At 46.3% G+C, this 19,560-nt stretch overlaps 1 protein-coding gene across 1 annotated transcript in view; it reads right to left on the reverse strand.

Annotated features, from left to right (window-relative positions):
* The window catches only part of PAK5 (p21 (RAC1) activated kinase 5), a 44,591-nt gene that overhangs the window by 8,669 nt on the left and 16,362 nt on the right, over positions 1-19,560 (reverse strand). Inside the window, exons 3-4 of the mRNA XM_009478990.2 lie at positions 7,790-8,587; positions 1,546-2,037 (exon numbers count right to left, since the gene is read on the reverse strand). Coding sequence (XP_009477265.1) covers positions 1,546-2,037; positions 7,790-8,587 — 1,290 coding nt within the window. The remainder of the gene's footprint in view (positions 1-1,545; positions 2,038-7,789; positions 8,588-19,560) is intronic.

A 19,560-nucleotide genomic window follows, 5' to 3' on the forward strand; every position in this document is an offset into this window, starting at 1 on the left:
AAGAATCTTTAGTTGCTAAATTATAAGTACTAGATAATTGGGTTTTTCTCAGACTGCAGGAACAGGACTGTTTATTTCATTGCTTTTTTATTGCCAGTTGTTTTCAGTACAACAGAGGTTTTTTTTTTTTTTTTGACCTGATCAATTGCTCAACCTGTCAAAGTCTTCTTCATCATGTATCAAACCGTACTTTGCACAGAATTTTAACAGAATGCTGGTAATATAGGGGATATTCATAAGACGACTCAAATCCTACATCTAAACGGGACTGTACAGAACTGGGACCACAGCAGCCCAGCCAAGGCGGCGGTCGTGACCACATGGTACTGAGGGATGTCAGAAAGGCGATCGGGAGAGAAAACAACAGCCTTCATTGTAGACGGAGGAATTTCAGCACTGCTGAAAAGAAATTTTCAGATGACACGAGTGACTGGAGCGTGTCAGGGGAGCAGCTTGGTCCCGCACAGCATGCAGGACCCGCTTCAAGATGTTACCGGTCAAGAGATGCTCGGTTAGAGCCGCCACAAGGCAATTCAGCGCAGTCTTCCAGCAGAGGCAAAGCAAAGCCAAGATACCCAGTACAGTCACGGACTGTGCAAAGGAGAACTGTGTGAAGTTTGTCCAAAACTAGTATTTTAATTAAAAAATGTGAAGCTTTTAAAGGGTTTAAAGAAACTGGTCTGTTATGTGCTGAGGGAAGATCCTCTTATAGTTAAACCACAGGAAACAAATGACAGAATTAAAAGGTTAGCTCTCACTAGAGGTTTCCCTGGGGATCTGCAGTGTTTTTGGTGTTGATCAGCATATTCCCAAGTGATCTCGAAAAGGGAGCGGAGAACACCACTTTAAGGAGAGTAAGAAGTAAAAAAGGAGAAACTCTCTGAGTTGCAGAAGGAACTCTCAGCACCCAGCGACTGGGTGAAAAAGTGGCAAATGAGAACCGGTGTTCTTACATTTAAAATAATGTATGGGGGTAAACAATCTTCCATAAGCAGTTGTGGGCTCTGAACTGGCTGCAACCACTCAGGAAAGGAGATGTAGGCATTAACACAGATGGGTCCGTGAAAAAGGCCCTGTCGGCTCTTTGCTTAGTAACCATCAAGAAAGCAAAGGGACTGCTGATGGTTAGGAGGGGAAGGAAGGAGGAAACAAAAAGCATGTATATGCCAGAATATGGCACATGTGCCTCTTGAGTAGTCTGGTTAGTTTGGATCCTCCATCTCAGAAGAATAAACTATACCAGCAAAGAGTCAGAAAAAGGCAGCCAGGCTATGTCTGTGCACCTGATATGCTGCATGGACCAGCTGATAGATTTCTTAGCTGTTTACTTTGACTTCCCACTGCATTATACGTTTAAAGCCAGGAGGAGATGTAGCTCATTTGAGACTGGTCTGGTTACACAATATTTACACAGCATAGATGCGCATGGGACTCACCACCTCTTTTAGAAAGATATTAATTTGGCTCTTGAGGTTGCCATTTGGCCCACGTCTCCCGTTGAACCTACCACCTGCAAAACCCATCGCGCCACCCAAACCAACGTACCTCATTAAAGAGCAGCTCCCTTCTCTGCTGTTTCCTGAGATCCATCTTCTTCACGGCGACTTGCTTTCCTGTGTGCTTCTCGGTGGCGATGCAGACAATCCCCGTGGAGCCCTCCCCGATCTTGATGAAGTTGTCCAAGTACTCCCGGGGGTCGCCGGGGCTGACCACAAGCTGCAGGGCAGCTCTGAACTGTTCGTGGGACACCCGGGAGGGCTGCTGGTCTGAGGAGGATCCCCAGCTGGGTGGAGGATAAGCACTTGACGTGATACTTGGGGAGCTGGGGTAGGAGGCGGTGGAAATATAGGGAGAGCTGGGCTGGAGAGATGGCTGGTGATAGTGGGAGGCTTTGTGGTAGACCAGAGGGTACTGGTAGCTGCTGCTCGAATAGCTGACTTTGCTCTGACTTTGAGGTAGCTTTACTGGGCCCCTGGGGTAGGTGTCCGATCCAGAGAGCGGTGGGCTAACGACCAGCTGCGCTCGATCGTAATCCACCTGCAACGCAAAAGCAGATGAGTGAACACAGAGGAACAGGCAGCTTTCCTGCTGTCCAGCCACTTGGTTCGTTTTTGGCACCCGCGGAGGTCCTCAGCAGGTGCCGGCACAACATGCTCCCACTTGTTCTTCTCAACACGACGCTGCCGCCCTGTATCTGAAAAGAGGTTTTTAGACCATCGGGCTGCTGTGCTCTCATCGGCACTAAAATGAGGCCAGGGAAGACCACAAGACCTTTTGTGCATCTCGGGTCCATTTTTCTGTCCAGGTACCTGTTTGTAGATACAATAATCTTTTGTTTAATGAAAGCGTATGCGCCAAAAAAAGCGTATTTGCTTTGTATTTGCAGTGCCCTGCAGGGTCTCTGGGCCATTTCCTCCAAGAATTCATCCCTTTCACACCCAGCAGCCCTTTGGCAAATTCCAATTTGTGCCTTTCCTTTCAAATACCAGTTCCTGGGTTTTTGACTCTCAGCCCTTAGTCTTTTTTTATGCTTTTCTCCAGCAGTTCAGGGATGACCCAACCTCTTCTTGCAGAGGTGGTACCCTGAAATCCCTGTACCTCCTGCCTTGCCCCGCTACTGTTTGAGTGACTGCATATACGAGTACGACAAGGAGCCTAATTCAATTTACCATTTCTTAAATCATTTTCCAGAGTGACACACTACTTAACTGCAGTGTTGTGAAACTGCTAATCTTCATCTGAAATCAGAGATAATCACAGAGGGAATCACCCCAATGGGAGGCCTTGTTCATTTACAGGTTCCTTTCTTTTTATTTTCAAAGCTTTTCTAAGCTTCTTACACTGAAAGCAAATGAATACTTCACATTCGCAAACATAATAGTTTGCTTCTATCCAAAGTAAAAAAAAAAAAAAAAGAAGGATGTAAGACCAAAAAACCTACCCAAAACAAAACCACATTTTTTTCCCCTGGAAAAGAGCATCTCCGCATTTATGATACAACATATGTGACTCCTGACGACATGTGGAGCATCTTGGGGCAGGGGGGTGGTTCGACACAGGCTCATGATGTAGCACAATTACAAATAATTATGGCAATGAGTTCATTTAATTAATCAATTTCAGTGGCGGTGCACAGGGGTGGACAGAGCAGCAAACTCTACACAGCTCACAGTTGCTACTATTACTGCTGGCTGCCGGCCAGGAGTCCCTGATCCATGTTAGTTAAATGCACATTAATCTGAATTTGGCAGTGTAATCAAGGACCCAACTGAACTGTGAAATTGAATTCTGCGGTGGAACATCATTTGACCATTTTATGCTAAGACTGCAAAAAAAAAAAAAAGGAAAAAAAAAAAATCTGCCGCAGCATCAATTTATCACTGTAGGCTGCTGCACAGCGAGGAGGAGTTTCTAGCTGGAGTCGCCTCGGTGCGGGGAGAACAGCCTCCGAGTGCAATATTATATCAGCGCATTCCGACCTCACGCGTGAGCCGGGCGTGCCCGCCTTTTCGTTTCGCGTGAGGTTTAGCAGGGAAGAGGGAATGCCTCTCCAGAGGGGCTGCTCAGAGATTTCCCTTGGAAACGTGAAGCTGGAGTCTGCTTCTGTCTGCGACTCGCACTCTGACAGCTACCGGCCATATGGAGCATCCAGCGAGCACGTAACAGTGTTGTACGGCCACCTCCTAGGATGCTGCTTTTGTTTCAGCAAAGCATCCACATGATTACAGCCATAATGTCACTTACTCCGTCAGGCAGGGGTAGCCGTAAAATAGAAGGGGGGAAATTCACACCATGAATTTCATGAAGGACGTTACATCTGCCAAACTAATTAACACGGAGAAGTGCTCAGATGGTTTGGTGGAGGGAGGGGAACTCAATCTAGCCCTGTCCTATATATCTGTGTACGCAGGGACACATTGATTATTGCTTTGGCTGTAAATACACCATTTTCTTTTAACTACTGAGATGGGGACAGCCTTGTCTAGAAATTCGAGCTGGCTAAATCCACACTAATGAATTATTTGAGGCTTCACCCATGCCTGGTATTTCTGAGCACGTCCTAAGCTTAACACATTGGCAAAAGTAAATTCCGCAGTGAAATTTTAAAATGAAAATTCAGGGGTTCGGTGTGCTTGCTAAGAATTTTTGAAAGCTTTTTGAGGTTAGCATTGCAGTACAACATAAACCCATTCACGTCCTGAATCCCATGAAATCTTATAAAAAATCAGGAGCTATAATGAGTAAATCAGCTGAACCTCTCCTCCGAGGCTGTGTCCTGACACAGCGCTTCGCATCACAGCAAAACCGAACACGCTTTATTCCACTAAGAATTCTCTTTCTGCTACCGAATGCAGTTACCCACTGCAAGGAAATTTTTTAACTACTACAAAGGAAAGAAGCAGGCAGTCCTGCGCTCATTCAAGATCAGGTCAAAGGAGCAGCCGAAGCTCTGACACGACATCCATCACGGCGCCGCGGTGCGAGGCGATTCCCCGCTGCTGCCGGCTGGGTCGCTTCACCGGCTCGCAGCATTACCCGCATCCGCACGTGGCCACGTCGGCAGCCCGGTCTTTGCACTGTTAAAAGGTGGACGTAACACCGCGTTTAAACTCATTTCGGTTTCCACTCCGATGGCTGCGATGCCCGTTCCGTGTCGCACGCGGAGGAAACACCTGCCTGGGCAGCCGTTCAGCCGAGCGGGCGTCCCCACGCGCTCCGCAGTCGGACTGCGGCAGAGATGGCAGCCGCAGCCCCGCCGCCGGAGCCCGCACCCTCCCAGGGGAGAGGCAAGCCCCCGGCGAGATGGGCTCGCCTTTCAATAAAGGTAAAAGAGATTTCTGTTTGATTAGGCTTCAGTTTGCCGAAGTAAAAGGTGTGGAAGGGATGATTGCAATGGAGATTGCACGGGAAAAGGTTACTCTGGTGCTTTGCTGGTGGAAATCTCTGACAAACTCCGTGTGGCGGTGACAGGCGGCGTTCATGGAAAGCTACTGGCACGTGAATGAGAAAACAGGGAAAAAAGAGGGTTTCTGATAGCAAAGGCTTGGCTCTGCCTTCACCGGGCTGGAAACTCCTCCTGGCACAGAGTGCCTGCAAAATGCACAGCAGGAAAATGGTGGTGCTGAGCAGCGGCCAGGTGAGACAGAGCCCTCTGCTACGTTGCAGCAGTATGAGGTAGGGCAGGGGAGAGCAGAAATCGGGGCCCCTTGGAGGAGGGACAGCAGAGGGTCACAGAGAGCTGCTACCAAAAAGTGACAGGGAAAGGAGCCTTGAAATAATAGGATAAAAAGATAAGAGGGCTGCCTGCGATGAAGAGGAAGGTAAAAAGAAAACATGCAGGATAGAGTGTCCAGAAACAAGCAGACCTGGCGGGATGAGTTTGATATCGTGTGACACTATTGAGGAGACTCCATTGAACAAAGTGGGAATAATCTCTGTGCCGTGAGGGTAACGCAGCAGACACGGCGACCCCGTGCAAGTGTTACTGGAGTTAGTCTGCAGGAATAGGGGAGCAGGTGGGTAACACGGGGGTGGATTGGAGGGAACCAAATCTGAGCCACCGGCTTCCTACACCTCCATGGTCCCACTGCATGGCGGTGGCCAAGCAGTGGAAGTCTTCTGACATAATACCTCTGAAATCACTGATGATGAAACAGGGCAGACATTTAATTTATCTGACATCTATCACCTGGAAATAATACTGAAGTAAGTCTACTCTTCACATTTACAAGCCCAAATGAACATCTTTGTTAAACGCATTTTAAAGCCATACATTTGTGCCTGCAGACTTTTTCACTGCTTACTTTTTTCCCCCTTTTAATTATACTTTAAAGCCAATGTCATTTGTAAAATATCTGATTCGAGACGTGATTCTCATTTAGTAAGCCCATTTGATGAACCATTATCTTACTAATGCCTCCTTGAAAAGAAGACTCTTCAGCAATCATCCAAGACAAGAAACTGCTATTCACTTCCAGGAGCTGTGGACGGGTTTGGGAATTGAAACTGCTGCATTTAACAGTGAATCATCAAGTTTCAATAAACCAAGGCTGTAGGAGTGTTTTTGATGCTCTGAGGAGAGGAACAGCTCACAATGAATCTTGCACAGAGGCATCTTCTTTTTTTTTTTTTTATAAAAGTTGTTACTGCATTTTAATGGGATATTTTTCAAAGTGTCTGGAGTGCTTTGAGTCCTGTAAAACAGACCTTTGTCTTCTGCCTTATTGAATGCTGTAAAACTGACAGGAGCAGGCACAAGAGGGTCTATGAATTACTGGATTCGTCCTTCTCCTTTCTAAACCCTGACAAAATGATTGCTTTAAATGAAGGAAACGGCAGATAGCCCCTTCCAGGCGTTCCTCAAAACTTCCAGAACCCATATTTAACGTCACACTCTTGCGCACAGTTTAACTACCCACACGCATCCCTCCCACCACACCCCGGGCTCAGAAAAGGCATGCAAAGAGACCTGGTAACTTTTCTACTCCCCCCACCAGTTATCCTCAACCTCCAAAGCCCAGCTCTGTACTTTAATGCAATGTGGAATAAAAAGACATTGCTCTCCCTTTACCACAGGGCACACTGCTTGTAACTCTGCACCCCAGGATCAGCAAAGCAGCCAAAACCTGAGCAAGCAAGACACAGGCGTGCCTCCGGCATAGGCTGTCATGGATTTGCAGAGACCTGGGACAAGTTCTGGGTCTGCAGCTGGACAGGATCACGTTCTCAGTGCAGAGAGCCAGTAAGAAAATGCACCGTTCAGATCATCATTAAACAGCAGAGTGGATCTCACCACCTGACAAGCTACCTACATCAGCACATTTGGTAAGTCACGGCGGCCCAAGACTGTTTCAGCCTCGGAAAAATGAGCTATCATCTTGGCGCCCGTTGCTAGGGGAACTTGGTAACGTTCAATGCAATCTACACTGAAGAAAAAACACCTCTTGCGGAATATTAGATGTTTAAGCAGGTAGCTATGTGACTAGATATGTAAGAAAAGCATTATTCTGTTAACTGAACAAAGAGTTACAGCAAACTGTTGCAAGGAGGGTAGGACAGCTTGTATGGGTAACTTTCCTCACGTGACTTAGAAAAGGCAGAGCAGGCCACAAGTCTGTGCAGAGGAGCTGCCTGTAGATATCATGGTTGAAATGCTCTTTTGCACCTTAACCCTTTTTTTTCAACTACATCTAAATGTCTTGGGTGAGATAAGCTGCTCTGATTTAATTTCACTGCTTAAAAACACAGCAGAGAGGAGTAAACCCCTACTCTCATTAGTGGCAAAGGGTTAATAAACCTTGTAATATAAATATAGCATGAATACATTATAAATATTAAAACACAAGAGGTTTCAGCCTTGCACAGTAACAGTTCAAATACAAAAGTATCTGATATACAAACCAGAGCAGCTTCTCACCCCCAGCTGAGATCTGCAGAGGCGTACAGATTCCTAATGCTACAAAAACTGCCGAAGAACTTGGGGTTATTGGGAATCCCAAGTAAAACCCCCGGAAGCTGGGCATCTCCAAACCTGCCTCTTAATAAAGATCTTAAACCCTCTGGTCCCTGACATCCATTTTCAGATACCCGAGTAAAGCAGGTGGGTTTTCACACCCGCCAAGCAGCAGCCACGCAGCTCCTGGGGACCGTACTGGCCGCGTTCAGCATCGTGTGCCCAAGCATGGCTCCTTGCCCTTAATTTTTTTGCACACGCTTAATTTTTTGTGCTCCCATTTTGGAGAGGTTGATCCCTGCCCTGGCAGCACCGTCACCAGGGATGTCACGTTACCTTGGGGATGCCTGCTGCGGTTTCAGACAAGCGGGGGTAGGTGTAGGAGCTGTAGGAGTGTCCTTGCTGGTGTGCTTTAAAAGCGCTTGCTCCGTAGGGCATGGCCGGCTCCTGCAGACCAGAGCCCGACCTGGATCGCTGCCTCATCGCTGGCTGAGGGCTCGCTGGGTCCACGTAGGACGACTTCGGCCTCTTGTCGTAGTCGTCCTTGCCCAGGCCATGTCCCCAGTCGCCGTCGCTGTACTCCAGCCTCTCCTTGGGGCACTCACTTTGCACCGATGCTCGGGACGGGGTGTAAGGAAAGGGATCTCTATAGTCCAGGGAGGATCCGCTGGGGATCCGCTGATACTCCAGCTTTAGGCCACCGTATTCCAGCGGTTTGGGCTTTGCCTCCAGGTGCGCATGGTAATCTGGGAGGAACCTGGAGAGGTCTGACTGCAGGGGCGTCACTTCCGGATAATAGATGTCCCGGGAAGTCACCCTCATCATGTGCCCATTCTGCTTGGCAGCATAGCTCCCCTTGTAGTACCTGTCTAAGTCTTCCCCATAAAGAGTCTTGTCTTGATATTTTTCCACGACATAGTCTGTTGTAGTGTCTGACTCACTGGAGTACTGGGAATACGTGATATAACCATTTTCCTCCTGGTGCCTTGGCACATGGTTTGCGTTTCCTTGGTGGTGGGTGGGAGGACTTTCCTTCCGCAGGGAATTGGATCGTGTCACCGAGATATTGTCAAACTCTTCCAGCAGGCCGTTGATTGAAGTATCCTTTCGAGGCTTATTTCCTCTAACAATAGTCTGGGGATAAAAAATTGCTTTGATTAAATACTGATTTTCATTTACTGACCAAGAAACCCACTGGAAAGAAAAGAAGTCTTTGATTCACCCAGAAATACCCATAGCGATGTGTTATGTTCTTCACTCACATCCCTCAGAATAATCCATTGCTAGGAAAAAAAATCTCAATAAATACTTACAATAGGACAGGCAGAAATGAATAAACAAAGAGCAGTTAAATTCAGTGTGCATCATAAGCTGAGATTTGGCATGCAATCCCAAGACAATCTTAAAAAGCCCAGTTTAAGAAGTGGGTATTCAGCAGCCAAGAGCAGGGACGTTTAAAAACCACTACTTAGTTTTTATTTGTTATAATTCAGTTGTCTACATCAAGCCAAACTGGGGGGCTGAATCTAATTTACAGATTCAGCTACAAGAAAATCATTCAGTGGTCACTTCTACATGTCATTTTAAAAAAAACCCTGGAATGGAAAGTAGCATATAGTTTAGTAGGCACTGGGTTTGGGTTTGTTTGCTTTTTTTTTACAATACAGTTTGTTCCTAGGTAGCAGAATTATCATTGGGGATTGCGTCTTAGTTAACTTAGCATAACAGACACTTGGGGAAGAGGCAAAAATACTTAACTACATCTCCTTCTCACAATACACAGCATCCAGCAAACCACTGCGCACAATGACGGCTTCGGGACATCCACATCACGGAAGCCAGGTGTTGGCAGCGGTGGTGGCCCTGTTTACATCCTAATATTGCAAAGTCCTCTACAGATCCCCCAGCCATGGGTGACAAATGTGTAGGAGCACCACAGACACGAACTTGCTCCTGTTGACTGCCCACAACCTCCTGCCCATCCCTACTCCTTTCTGTCCAAAACACTGCTGCTCCTGGTAGGATGGGAGGCTCAGTTACAGCTCTCCTTCAGGAAAGACTGACTAGTTTTAGCTAGCATCATCTGAAGACTGTAACACATGGTTGCATCGAATTTTTCAGCAGTTGACTCCCATTGAGCGCCGCCTCACGTTTATAAACACTCCGCAAGAATAAGATGTACAGATTAAGGGCCAGGGCCATAAATCAGTGTGGCTCTACTGAAAGCACATTTGCTTTGCTGATTCGCTTCGGCTGAGTATCTACAGCTGTATCTTATTTAACTTGCCGAGTTTTTAAGGCGAGTCGCTGTGGTCATCCCAAGGAGATGTCCCTCTGGGAGTTGCAGCCTGCCTATGTTGCATGCTGACCGTGGCGTATCGGATGCCGACCGGGGCGTATCGAACACCGACCGTGGCATCTCGGATGCCGACTGTGGCATCCAGCCTGGCCACTGGACCTTCACTCTTTGCAATGCCAACAGAGGAGGCTCCACTCCAGGCACGGTTAGGCTGCTCAAAAGCACACAGGGGCTCAAACTTTGTCAAAATATGCATTTCATCGCTAATACAATCAGTTTTGCACAAAATGAACAGCAACGTACTTCTCTGTTATTCAGCAAAAGGAAGCTGAGAAAAGCCGGGCTACAAGCAAAGCCGTGCTGACCTCACACTGATCCCTGCTCTGATTTATGTCCGTAATTACTTGCCTAGTTTGCTATTTTGAAGCTAGTGATACTGAAACAATAGGACAGCAAAAATAAGGGACAGCAAATAGATCACTCCTTTCACCTCCAAAGCCATTCAGCAAGACGAGAGGAATTGGTTTCATTCGGCTACAGCCTCTTTGGCAGGATGACTGCATGATCATTCATATTTAATTATCACATAATAAACCAGCAACATTCGACAATGAAATGCTTATAATTGAAAACAAGATTGAAATACCCAACTGCCCCCCCATTTCCCCTGCGCAAATGCATGCCAAGGAGTAACATGCCAATTTAATACCCTCCGCGGGACTGGCCTTCACAAAGGAGAGGTTTCCTGGAGCGACCCGCGTTGTGCCTGCACAGAAAGACCTCGGAGCCGGAGGGAGCCCCTGGGACAGAGCAGACTCCTCGGTTATAGCAAAGAGGAGTTTTCCCTCTGCTCCTCCAAGCAGATGCTCTCTGGAAGCAGGATTTTTAGATACCTTCAGAAGGAAGATTTAGAAGAATGCAGCTGAGGGTTTATGTGTTAGGGAATTCATTGATGACAAAAGCCTGCAGTTTAGGGATTTTCTGCAGACAGGTGCGTGCTTGGGAGCCACCTTTTTGATTATCAGGATTTAAAAAAAGTACTAATAGTAATTAAGTGGTCTTGTAGGAAACTCCGATTTTCCAAAAAAAGCACTTGCCACCGAAGCCCCAGCCTGATGAAGCAGTCTTGGTTAGCTCTGGGACCTCAGTGCTGTCTCATCCCAACCAATGAAGTTAAGGGCAAACACGGACTTGCAAGGGTGATGCCTGTAATTCCTATTTGCTTCAGGCTCCTCTCTACGAGTAAATTAAAAGGGCCCGTGCAAAGAGAGGATAAAACTTACCTATCCCAGAGGCACATTTTCTACAGAATAGTCATCGCTTTATTACCATTAATAACAATTATTAATATTATCAATTATTACAATTATTTATTATTAATACAACAACAATATTTCTATTTGCTTTGGCTTTTTTTTTAAATTTAGGACTTTTGTGAAAGGACGTCCATCTTGGTGAGATGCCCCTCTGGCTAAATCAGACAGCCTATGCAAGCTCGATTTTTGCCAAGGAAACCTCTCGCATTATTCCTATTCAAAGAACCATGTTCTGAGAGCAGATAGTTTAGGAATTGTTTCACCGAAACCCTGTGAAATATGCTGTATTGTCAAGTATCTTGCTACCTGAATAGAACTTAAAGATGTTTACACACAAATCTGAAATACAGTGGGTGCCTCCCGGGTGGGCAGAACAATTTACTAGGCTTAAAAACCACATTAATACCCCAAAGCAGGTATCATTCTATAAGAGTAGTAAGAGTAATTGCTCTGTAAGGATGCCCACAGAGCTCAAAAATTAAAAAATAAAATCAAAGAAGATGTTATAAAGAATGAAACACATGTTGTGCCCTGTTAACCTGTCCTGAAGTTATTTACTACAGAGAAAGCGTGTCCCGGGGGCTCGCCAGCACCTGCACCTTTCCTGGGAAGCGCGGTATTTGCAGAAAAAAGCCAGAGATTGAGAAGTGCCACAACCACGGCCCAAATTCCCAAACCCGAAATCCTAACATTAGCACCAGGGCCAGAAATAGCCAGGTTCAAAGGTATGACTTCAGTGGAAAGACCGAATTGCTGATGTGGGGGACTCAGTTTGGGAATGTAGACTCCAGTTACTGCATCACCAGGCTGTGCACTGCACCGGTGAGCAGAGCGAAAACCTCCTGGGACTGAAATACCACGGCAGGAATCACAAAAGATGGGAAATTCTAGCTCTAACTTGAAAAGTAAAACAAAAGCCTTGAAAGAAAATGTAACAGCAAAAGGCTACATTGAAAGTGATATAAATGCAGTTTTGCTGGTAATTAGTTTCATAGGAACTAGACCAGTTTTAGCAATGTTAAAGGCTTTATAAACCGAAAAAAACCCCTCACGTTTCCATATAAGGAGGGAATTCTTTTTTTGTATATGCTCTATATCTAGTTATATAGATTTTTCTCCTGATTTTTTTTAACCACTTACTAGTCTCCAGATTTTTAAACGGAAGGAATATTCAAAGTAGCTGCAGGTAAAGCAGACAGTTAAAAGCAAAGCGTTATTCACAAAGGTTGATGGGTAAGATTTATGAGGCCTTTGTTTCTTTCTATTGAGATCATGTAATGGAAACCTGTACAACACCCCGGCACACGTGGAAAATGGAGATCGAGCCCTACCGCAGGTGCAGCTTTCACTGGGTTCACCACGGAAAGCTGGGACTTGCTACAGTCGATACCCTGTGTTTATTAAAGGACGTTTTTCAGCGCACTGTGCAATTTGGGAGGGATCAATGTTACAACAGATGAAGGAGTGCCGGTGAATTTTATGCTACCGTTACCGTCATACATTAAAATCAATGGGGCGCAATCTCTGTGAATTAAAGCGCAGTACTCTGATGCTGTAGCTCTCATTTCATTTCCATTGCTCTCTGGACAGGTTTGGCGTTTGCTCTGGAGCCCGGTGACAGTAGACATCCTTCACGGCGTTTCTGTAGCGGTCTGTCCTCCGGCGATAAGCTATAATGGATCTGTCTGTAAGAAATGCTGTCTTGCCTTGTTTCCAAAAGGAGATGAAAAACAGCTTCTGCGCTCAAATACTGTATTAACCTTGACAGTAATGAAGTGGGTAATTAACTGTTTTGCCCTAATACGACCTTGCATTTATTGTCTTTAAAACTACTATACTTTACACACTCGTTAAGAATATATCATCCTTTGTCCTCCGGAGCTGTTTTCAGAAGTCGATGAGGATTTAAAATCCCTATGATGTGCAGGGCAAAAAAAAAAAAAGGTCTTTTAAGGAAATGTCACCCTTATAAACAGCCAATTGAAACTCTGATTTTGCTTCTAGCTAGCTTCTCCCCTCATCTGCACTATACATAAACTAAAAGCACAGCTTATGCATATCTGAAAATAAATTCTTTTCTTAAGAAAAGGTGCATAAAGCACAGCTGGTCAAAGTAATCTAAGTGGAAGTGATCCACGTGTCAATAATGTATCTTCTTGTGTTGCAAGACATTCAGAGCATTTGAAGCTGTGTTCATGACATCACGTTTTACTCCTCAGCGTAAGCAAATGTGAACAGCACTACCTTGGGGGGAAAAACTGATCTTTGTCATCACATCAGAAGGAAAACTCCGGCTTTCCTTGTTAAGTAACACAGTTTTATAGCTGCAGCCAAGGGTTTAAGAGATGTCAGGGGTCTGCATTTGATCTATTCTCACCAGGAGAAGAGTCTGTGAGATCTCAGACCAAGCACAGTCCTTAGAGGACCTCAGAAGAGCTGGAGACCCTCAAAACTCCTGGAGATGGCTGCAAGCGTGCAGCAAAAACCTGCTTTTCCCAGCAGCCCGGGGCCAGCATGAGGTGGGCTCTTCTCCCTTGTTTGTGAAGCTAAATTTTAAGTCTGAGCTGCCGTCTTGAGGGCTGACACAAGCACCAGGCTCAAAGGGGAAGACGGGAGATGAGAGATAAAGACCTGTTCATGGTCTCCAATGGCTGACTTTACATGGGTAAGTAAATATGCTGCCCGGGAGAAAAAGCAATGGCAGCTGAAAGCCCAGCGACTGGGGAGCTCAGCTGGGACGCAGGCCAGCTGTTTTCGAGTAAGCGGGCCCACTGTTTCACTTAAGGTTTTTCTCCATTGAATATTCACTTGAGGATAAGTTCTAACCTCTGAGTCGCTTTTCCAAATGATGGTGTCGGAGCCATCCTTGCGATCCTGCTGTGCTCCAGTGAATGCTTAATTACACCTGAATGGGGAAGCTTCATCAGAAAGGACTGAAAAACGTTTCTGTACCTCCATCCCCTCTTTCCCCCACCTGATGATGGATGGCATCATGGCAGGCTGTGCTTCCATGCTCAAGGCAGAAGTGCCCAACCAATGCTGCATTGCCATCCGCAGGAGATGAGCTTGTGCATCAGCCTCGGACATTAGATAAAAGACCACGTTTAAAAGAAAGCGCACAAGCCCTGTCTATTTTTTGGCAAAAGGGGTTTGGAGACAGAATTAAGGATTGGGTCTGTGCTGAAGTCACATCCCTCTCCTCTGCACTTCCCCCCACCTAATGTAGATGCAAGCGCCTTGGGGAACTCATCCATACATTGCACTTCCCAAAAGTCCCAGGGTTAGGAAGTTGGCGACTTGTCCCTTCGGTGTTGGAACAGTGGCCTTAGCGCTGGGTGACCTCTCCATGCAGCCGGCAGACCTGCTCCTCACCAGCGGCCGCCCCAGGGCTCTCTCCCTTTGGGTGCCATCTGCTCCCACCACTGGTGCAGGGTCCTCTTCATAACCACGTCTACGCTATGTCTGTATGGTTGTACCACAAGGGAGGTAATTGGATATATTTGCTACTTTGAACTCTGAGACCTGGGCGGTGCCAAAACCCAGCTTCTGGGTGTGGGATCACCAAACTTCATCCTAAGACAGAACTGGAGATGATACAAATTGTGCGAATTAGAAATAAGTGCTGCATTTGGGCAGCTGCCTCCTGACCTCGGCAGGCAACGAGCAGATACAGCCAGACGGATGGGCAGGCACCAGTGAACTGCACCAACCAAACACCTCATTTCTCCATGGTAATATAAAACATTAACCTAAGTGGGAAGTTTAGGGCGCTTGTGCCATACAGCATTACCCTGGAAACATGCCTTTTGCAACAGAAACTTATCAGATACGTGGCGAGAAACGGTGCTGGATGGTAAGAGATCTCATTTATCACTCTGCACCCTCCAGTAGTGTCCTACGGGATCTGCTCCAGTTTTGATCTACAGCCTGTCTACAAAATGGCTATTGCTCCGAGCTAGTCACAAGGAATATACAACAGACAGGAAAGTATGTCAGAACATTTCTTCCTGAAGCCTGTAATTTAGAGCTTGGTTTACACCTGGAAGCCTCAGAGTTTATATCATTCTGTTATGAATTCCTTCCCAATGCCATATATTCTCATTCTCCCCATAAAAATAATAATAATAAAAAAATTAATCGTTTCTGGTATCCCACAGTTCCCTCCTAGAGGAATGAGTTCTGCAAATTTCAGCCATGTTGGACGCCTCAGCTGGGCGAGGAGGTATGGGTCTCTGCTCCCTGGGCCAAAAATGCACTTTACACCACAGAGTCACCCAGCAAAATCAGGAGCATGAGACCAATGTCACCTGTCCCTTGCCATGAAGTGTCTAAGCATGCGAGCCATGATCCTCTCTCACGAATTCCTCTAATCCCTTTCCAGGAGATCCAGAAATTCCTGTTTGGGACAGCTCTTAGACGGGACCTTTCCCATGCACAGGAGAAACTGAATATAAATGAAAACCCCCAAAGTAAAACTCAGCCAAGTGCACCTCTGTGTTTTGCTAGCTGGGAGGGCAGAAGCCCCCAGAGATGAGCCCAGGGGTGCTGCAGGATGTGCCATGTCTGGGGTGTGATCATCACCAGAGCTGAGCCAACATCACTGGACACACAAAAGCAGGTTTGACTCTGTTCACCCACTATCACGCGACAAGTTTTTCACCTCCTGATGGATATTAATAGCAGTAAAGCGTACAGTTTCTTTTTTGTGTTACGACACAAGAGGCAACCGATACCCGCACCAACACCTCGCCGCAGGTAACACCGCGCTTTCCAAGGGGAGAAGGTCACTGCGGGCAACATCAGTTCAGAAACACCCCCCTCAGAGAGGCTGAATCTCCTCTTCTGTGTGAAGTCTGCCCCCCTCCCCACTTCTGGTTTCCTTAATATCGGGCTAGAGATGCTGAATTTGGGGGAGCATAATGCTGGGATAGCCAATGGCTGTCTTACTCCAGGACTGTGCACTTGTCTCTCTCCTAAATTCAGTGGAGTGAAAAAGTAAACCATTCTCACAATTTCTCCTTTGGAGAAGGGATGGGTCCCAGAGACTCCTTCCTGTGCATCCACCTGTACAAAAATATCTCCTGCTTGCTTCTGCAAATGCTACTTGATAAAACGCCATGCCTGCCCGGGGCTGAGCTCTGCAGCACGTTTTGGTGGGGCTTGTCCATAGGGGCTGGACCGAACAAGTCAGATGAGCCGTCGTCGCCAGGTTCCTGCTGCTGCAAACCAGCTATGCGGAGACCTGTGAAATACACCCGTCTACGCTGCAGTCACATTTCTGAGCGCACATCGGCATCACTGAATTTTTTTTGCTGCTGCACAGCAAAGTCACTGCGCAGCAGAGAGCCGAGCTTGGTAATACGCAGCCTTCAGGTGCATACATCCACTGCTATCACGTTAATTAACCTGATACTGGCAACAGCAGAGGACAGGAGAGAAGCTGGGAAAAAGCTGGCATGGCCAGATGTTAATTATTGAAAGGTGTAGATGATGATGATCTCCACTGATGATGCAGAAATGAAATTTACTCAGCCTGAAAAATATATATTACTCGACGGATCAAAATAAAGGTACAGCTAAAGGTCTGAGAGAAGTGTAATATGCTTAACAACAACACTAGTGCCAGCTGTTTAAAATTCCTCAAAAGTAAAATGATGGAGAACTATTAAAAAAGGCTAACCAAAACGGCACTGTGTAATTTGTCACCCTTCACAGCAGTTTTAAAAGTTAGTTGCCATAACAACAAGGGCAACATTTCATTATAATCACATTCACCAGTAATTCTTTTGACATTTTAAAATATAATAACTTTTAACAAAACATTTAGTTTTAAAATTCCCCTGAAATATCTACATTCTAGTAACTTTTCCCCCCTTTTTTTTTTAAATACACACACGGTTGTTATATGCAATTTCAAATGCTATCAGAGAATATTAAATGTCAAAAATAATTATTCTGCGTCTCTCAGACACCACAAGAGTGAAATGTGACTTAAAAGTTTTAGTTTGAGTGAGAAAGTTAGCGTACTTATTACTGATGAGTTATACAAGCACTTCGCAGGGAGAGGAATGGAGAAATCTCAAAACCACAGAATTTCTATTTCATAGGACGTAGGACACTTCAAAATTCTCCAAGACAGAATGAAAAAGCAAAACATCCCACAAAATGAAACTCTGCAAAAACATTAACTGTGGGAATTTTAACTGGCCTCAGTAGCGCTGCGTCTTCCTAAGGCTGATGGCAATTGTTTCAGCCCAACAGCGCACAGAGTGGATCTGCTAAGCCAAAAAGCTGTATCAAACCACACCGAAGACTGGTTTTTTGCCCACATTCTGGATAAAAATCCATCCATCAATGTCAAACTTTCCTCTTTTGTCAAACTAACATTTTCTGGCAGAAGAAAAAGAGCGCTGACTCGGAAAGCCTGTGCCCAGCCCTGCTGATGAACACCAGCAACACCAGATATCTTACTCTCCCCCTTTCAAAGCCACGTCAGCTGCCAGTGCCTCTGTGCTAGCCGAATTTTCTTTTTCCCCCCCAAGGAAGCTGTAAAGCAAATTCAGTAAGATTTACTGAGGTATAGCTGTGGTCCAGCAGCCGCTGGCGTGGCTTCTGCCCCACACAGCATCCCGCGGCGGTTACGGGGGAACCCTGCAGCGGCGCACCCCAGGGCTTTCCAACTGGGCTGACTTCAGAGGCAGCTAAAAAACACAAAGCACAGCTGGCGACGTTTGGGCCAGATGACAGAAATCCTTCCCTCCAAGAAACACAACTCTGTTTTTCAGTCTTGTAACGCCAAGACAGGAGCAGACTGGAAACTGGTGACACGTCACAGCTCCAGGACCAAAGTTTGCCGCAGGCAGGGCTGCATGTGACTCAAACAGGTTTATGTCCAAATAAAAATGACAGAATTAAGGGCAGTTAATATAAAGCAATGAAGCTCCAGTGTCTCTAACTGGTACCTCATAAATCTGGGCTTGCGAACTGGTTTGTGCCTGGATTACTGATGTGCTACGGGAGAGACATGAGAACGACGTCTCCTGCGCTGCAGCTCTTCATCCTCCGCCACGATGCAGGTGCAGGGAACAGGAGATGGAGCAAGGGGTGCTGGCGATTCTGATGCCTCTTTCAGTTCTGGCATCACCACTTCCGAAGTAAAACGCATTGCAAAAATGCATCTTAATCCAGGTGTAAACTGACTCTGCTGCCCATCGCTTTGCACTTGGTGCAAGCGCTCGCACCAGTGGAGAAACCGCAGGGAGGTGAGATACCAAGAGGACCCTACAGGTGCCTGGGGCTACCCCAAATGGCTGTAGAGTTTTCTCTCTGCAGCCGCAAGACAATCGTCATCATCCTTAACGTTGTCTCTGCCAGTTGTCCTTACATCTAATATTTGCAGCCTGGACTGTTATTTTTCCAGCTTTTTATGTGGGGGAGGTGTGAGGAAAATAAAAACCCGTTTTTCTCAACAAAGGCATGAGAAATCGCAAGCAGTAAACAAACACTCAACCACCACCTCCCCAAACACTTCAGCTTTGATAACCTACTGCTACGCTTCACGGGAGCCCTGGGTCTCCCACGCGGTGCCAATGCCAAGGTGCCCACTGACACTGCTTCAATGGCACCGAGTCAGGATTTTACATCTACACGTGATTCGGGCTGGGAACTGGTGGGGCACAACATCGTGTGAATCTTCCCAGGGCTGATACACATTTAAAAAAAAAGTCTTTCTACAACCAAGGCGCATGACACCATTGCAGATTTTATTCTAGGGGCCGGAAAGGCGTTGATGTGGGATTTTCATGGGGAGGGGAGCCCTGCAGTAGGGTGGGTGGTGTAAAAGACAGTGCCCCATCATTTCAGTCTCGCTCACCACCACGTATGTTTTTTGTAATGGCCACCATAGTACAGGGGTACTGACTGCCGCCATGGAGAATACAGTTTGCTCTCGACCAACGCCAATTAAAAAAAGCCTGACGAGAGGGACAGTCTGTGATTCATAAAATCACACCACAGTGTCTTTGTAGCTCAGATGACATTTCCCTGGATGAGGTTCCCCTCGTGCCCTAAACATGTCCCTTAACAAATGCAAGGTCGATGGAGCATTAACCCAATTAATGATCCTGGCACTTTTTTTCTCAGTGAAAGATTTCTGGCTGCAGTTTGATTGAGCTTTCTGAAATACTTAAGTAAATTCCAGTGTGATAAAATTTTATGCTAGGGAAGTAATTGCCTTCATCTGACAGATCTGGCAGTGGGGCACTTGCTAAGGAGGGCAGAGGCTCCTGGGTCACTCTGCTGCAGTTGCGGTCATCTCCCTACTTTTAATTAAAATGAGGATTTTGACAGTATGATAATTTAGAAGGAACAATTTAAACTGTATTACTTTTTGCTGTGACTTGCCACAGCAAAGTAGGCTTTACATACGGCAGATGCTCGAAGACAAAGTCAACATTTCTGTTTCAGAGCGTACAAAGGCCAGCTCGAGAAGC

This window comes from Pelecanus crispus, chromosome 3, assembly GCF_030463565.1.
Source record: "Pelecanus crispus isolate bPelCri1 chromosome 3, bPelCri1.pri, whole genome shotgun sequence".
NCBI lineage: Eukaryota > Metazoa > Chordata > Aves > Pelecaniformes > Pelecanidae > Pelecanus > Pelecanus crispus.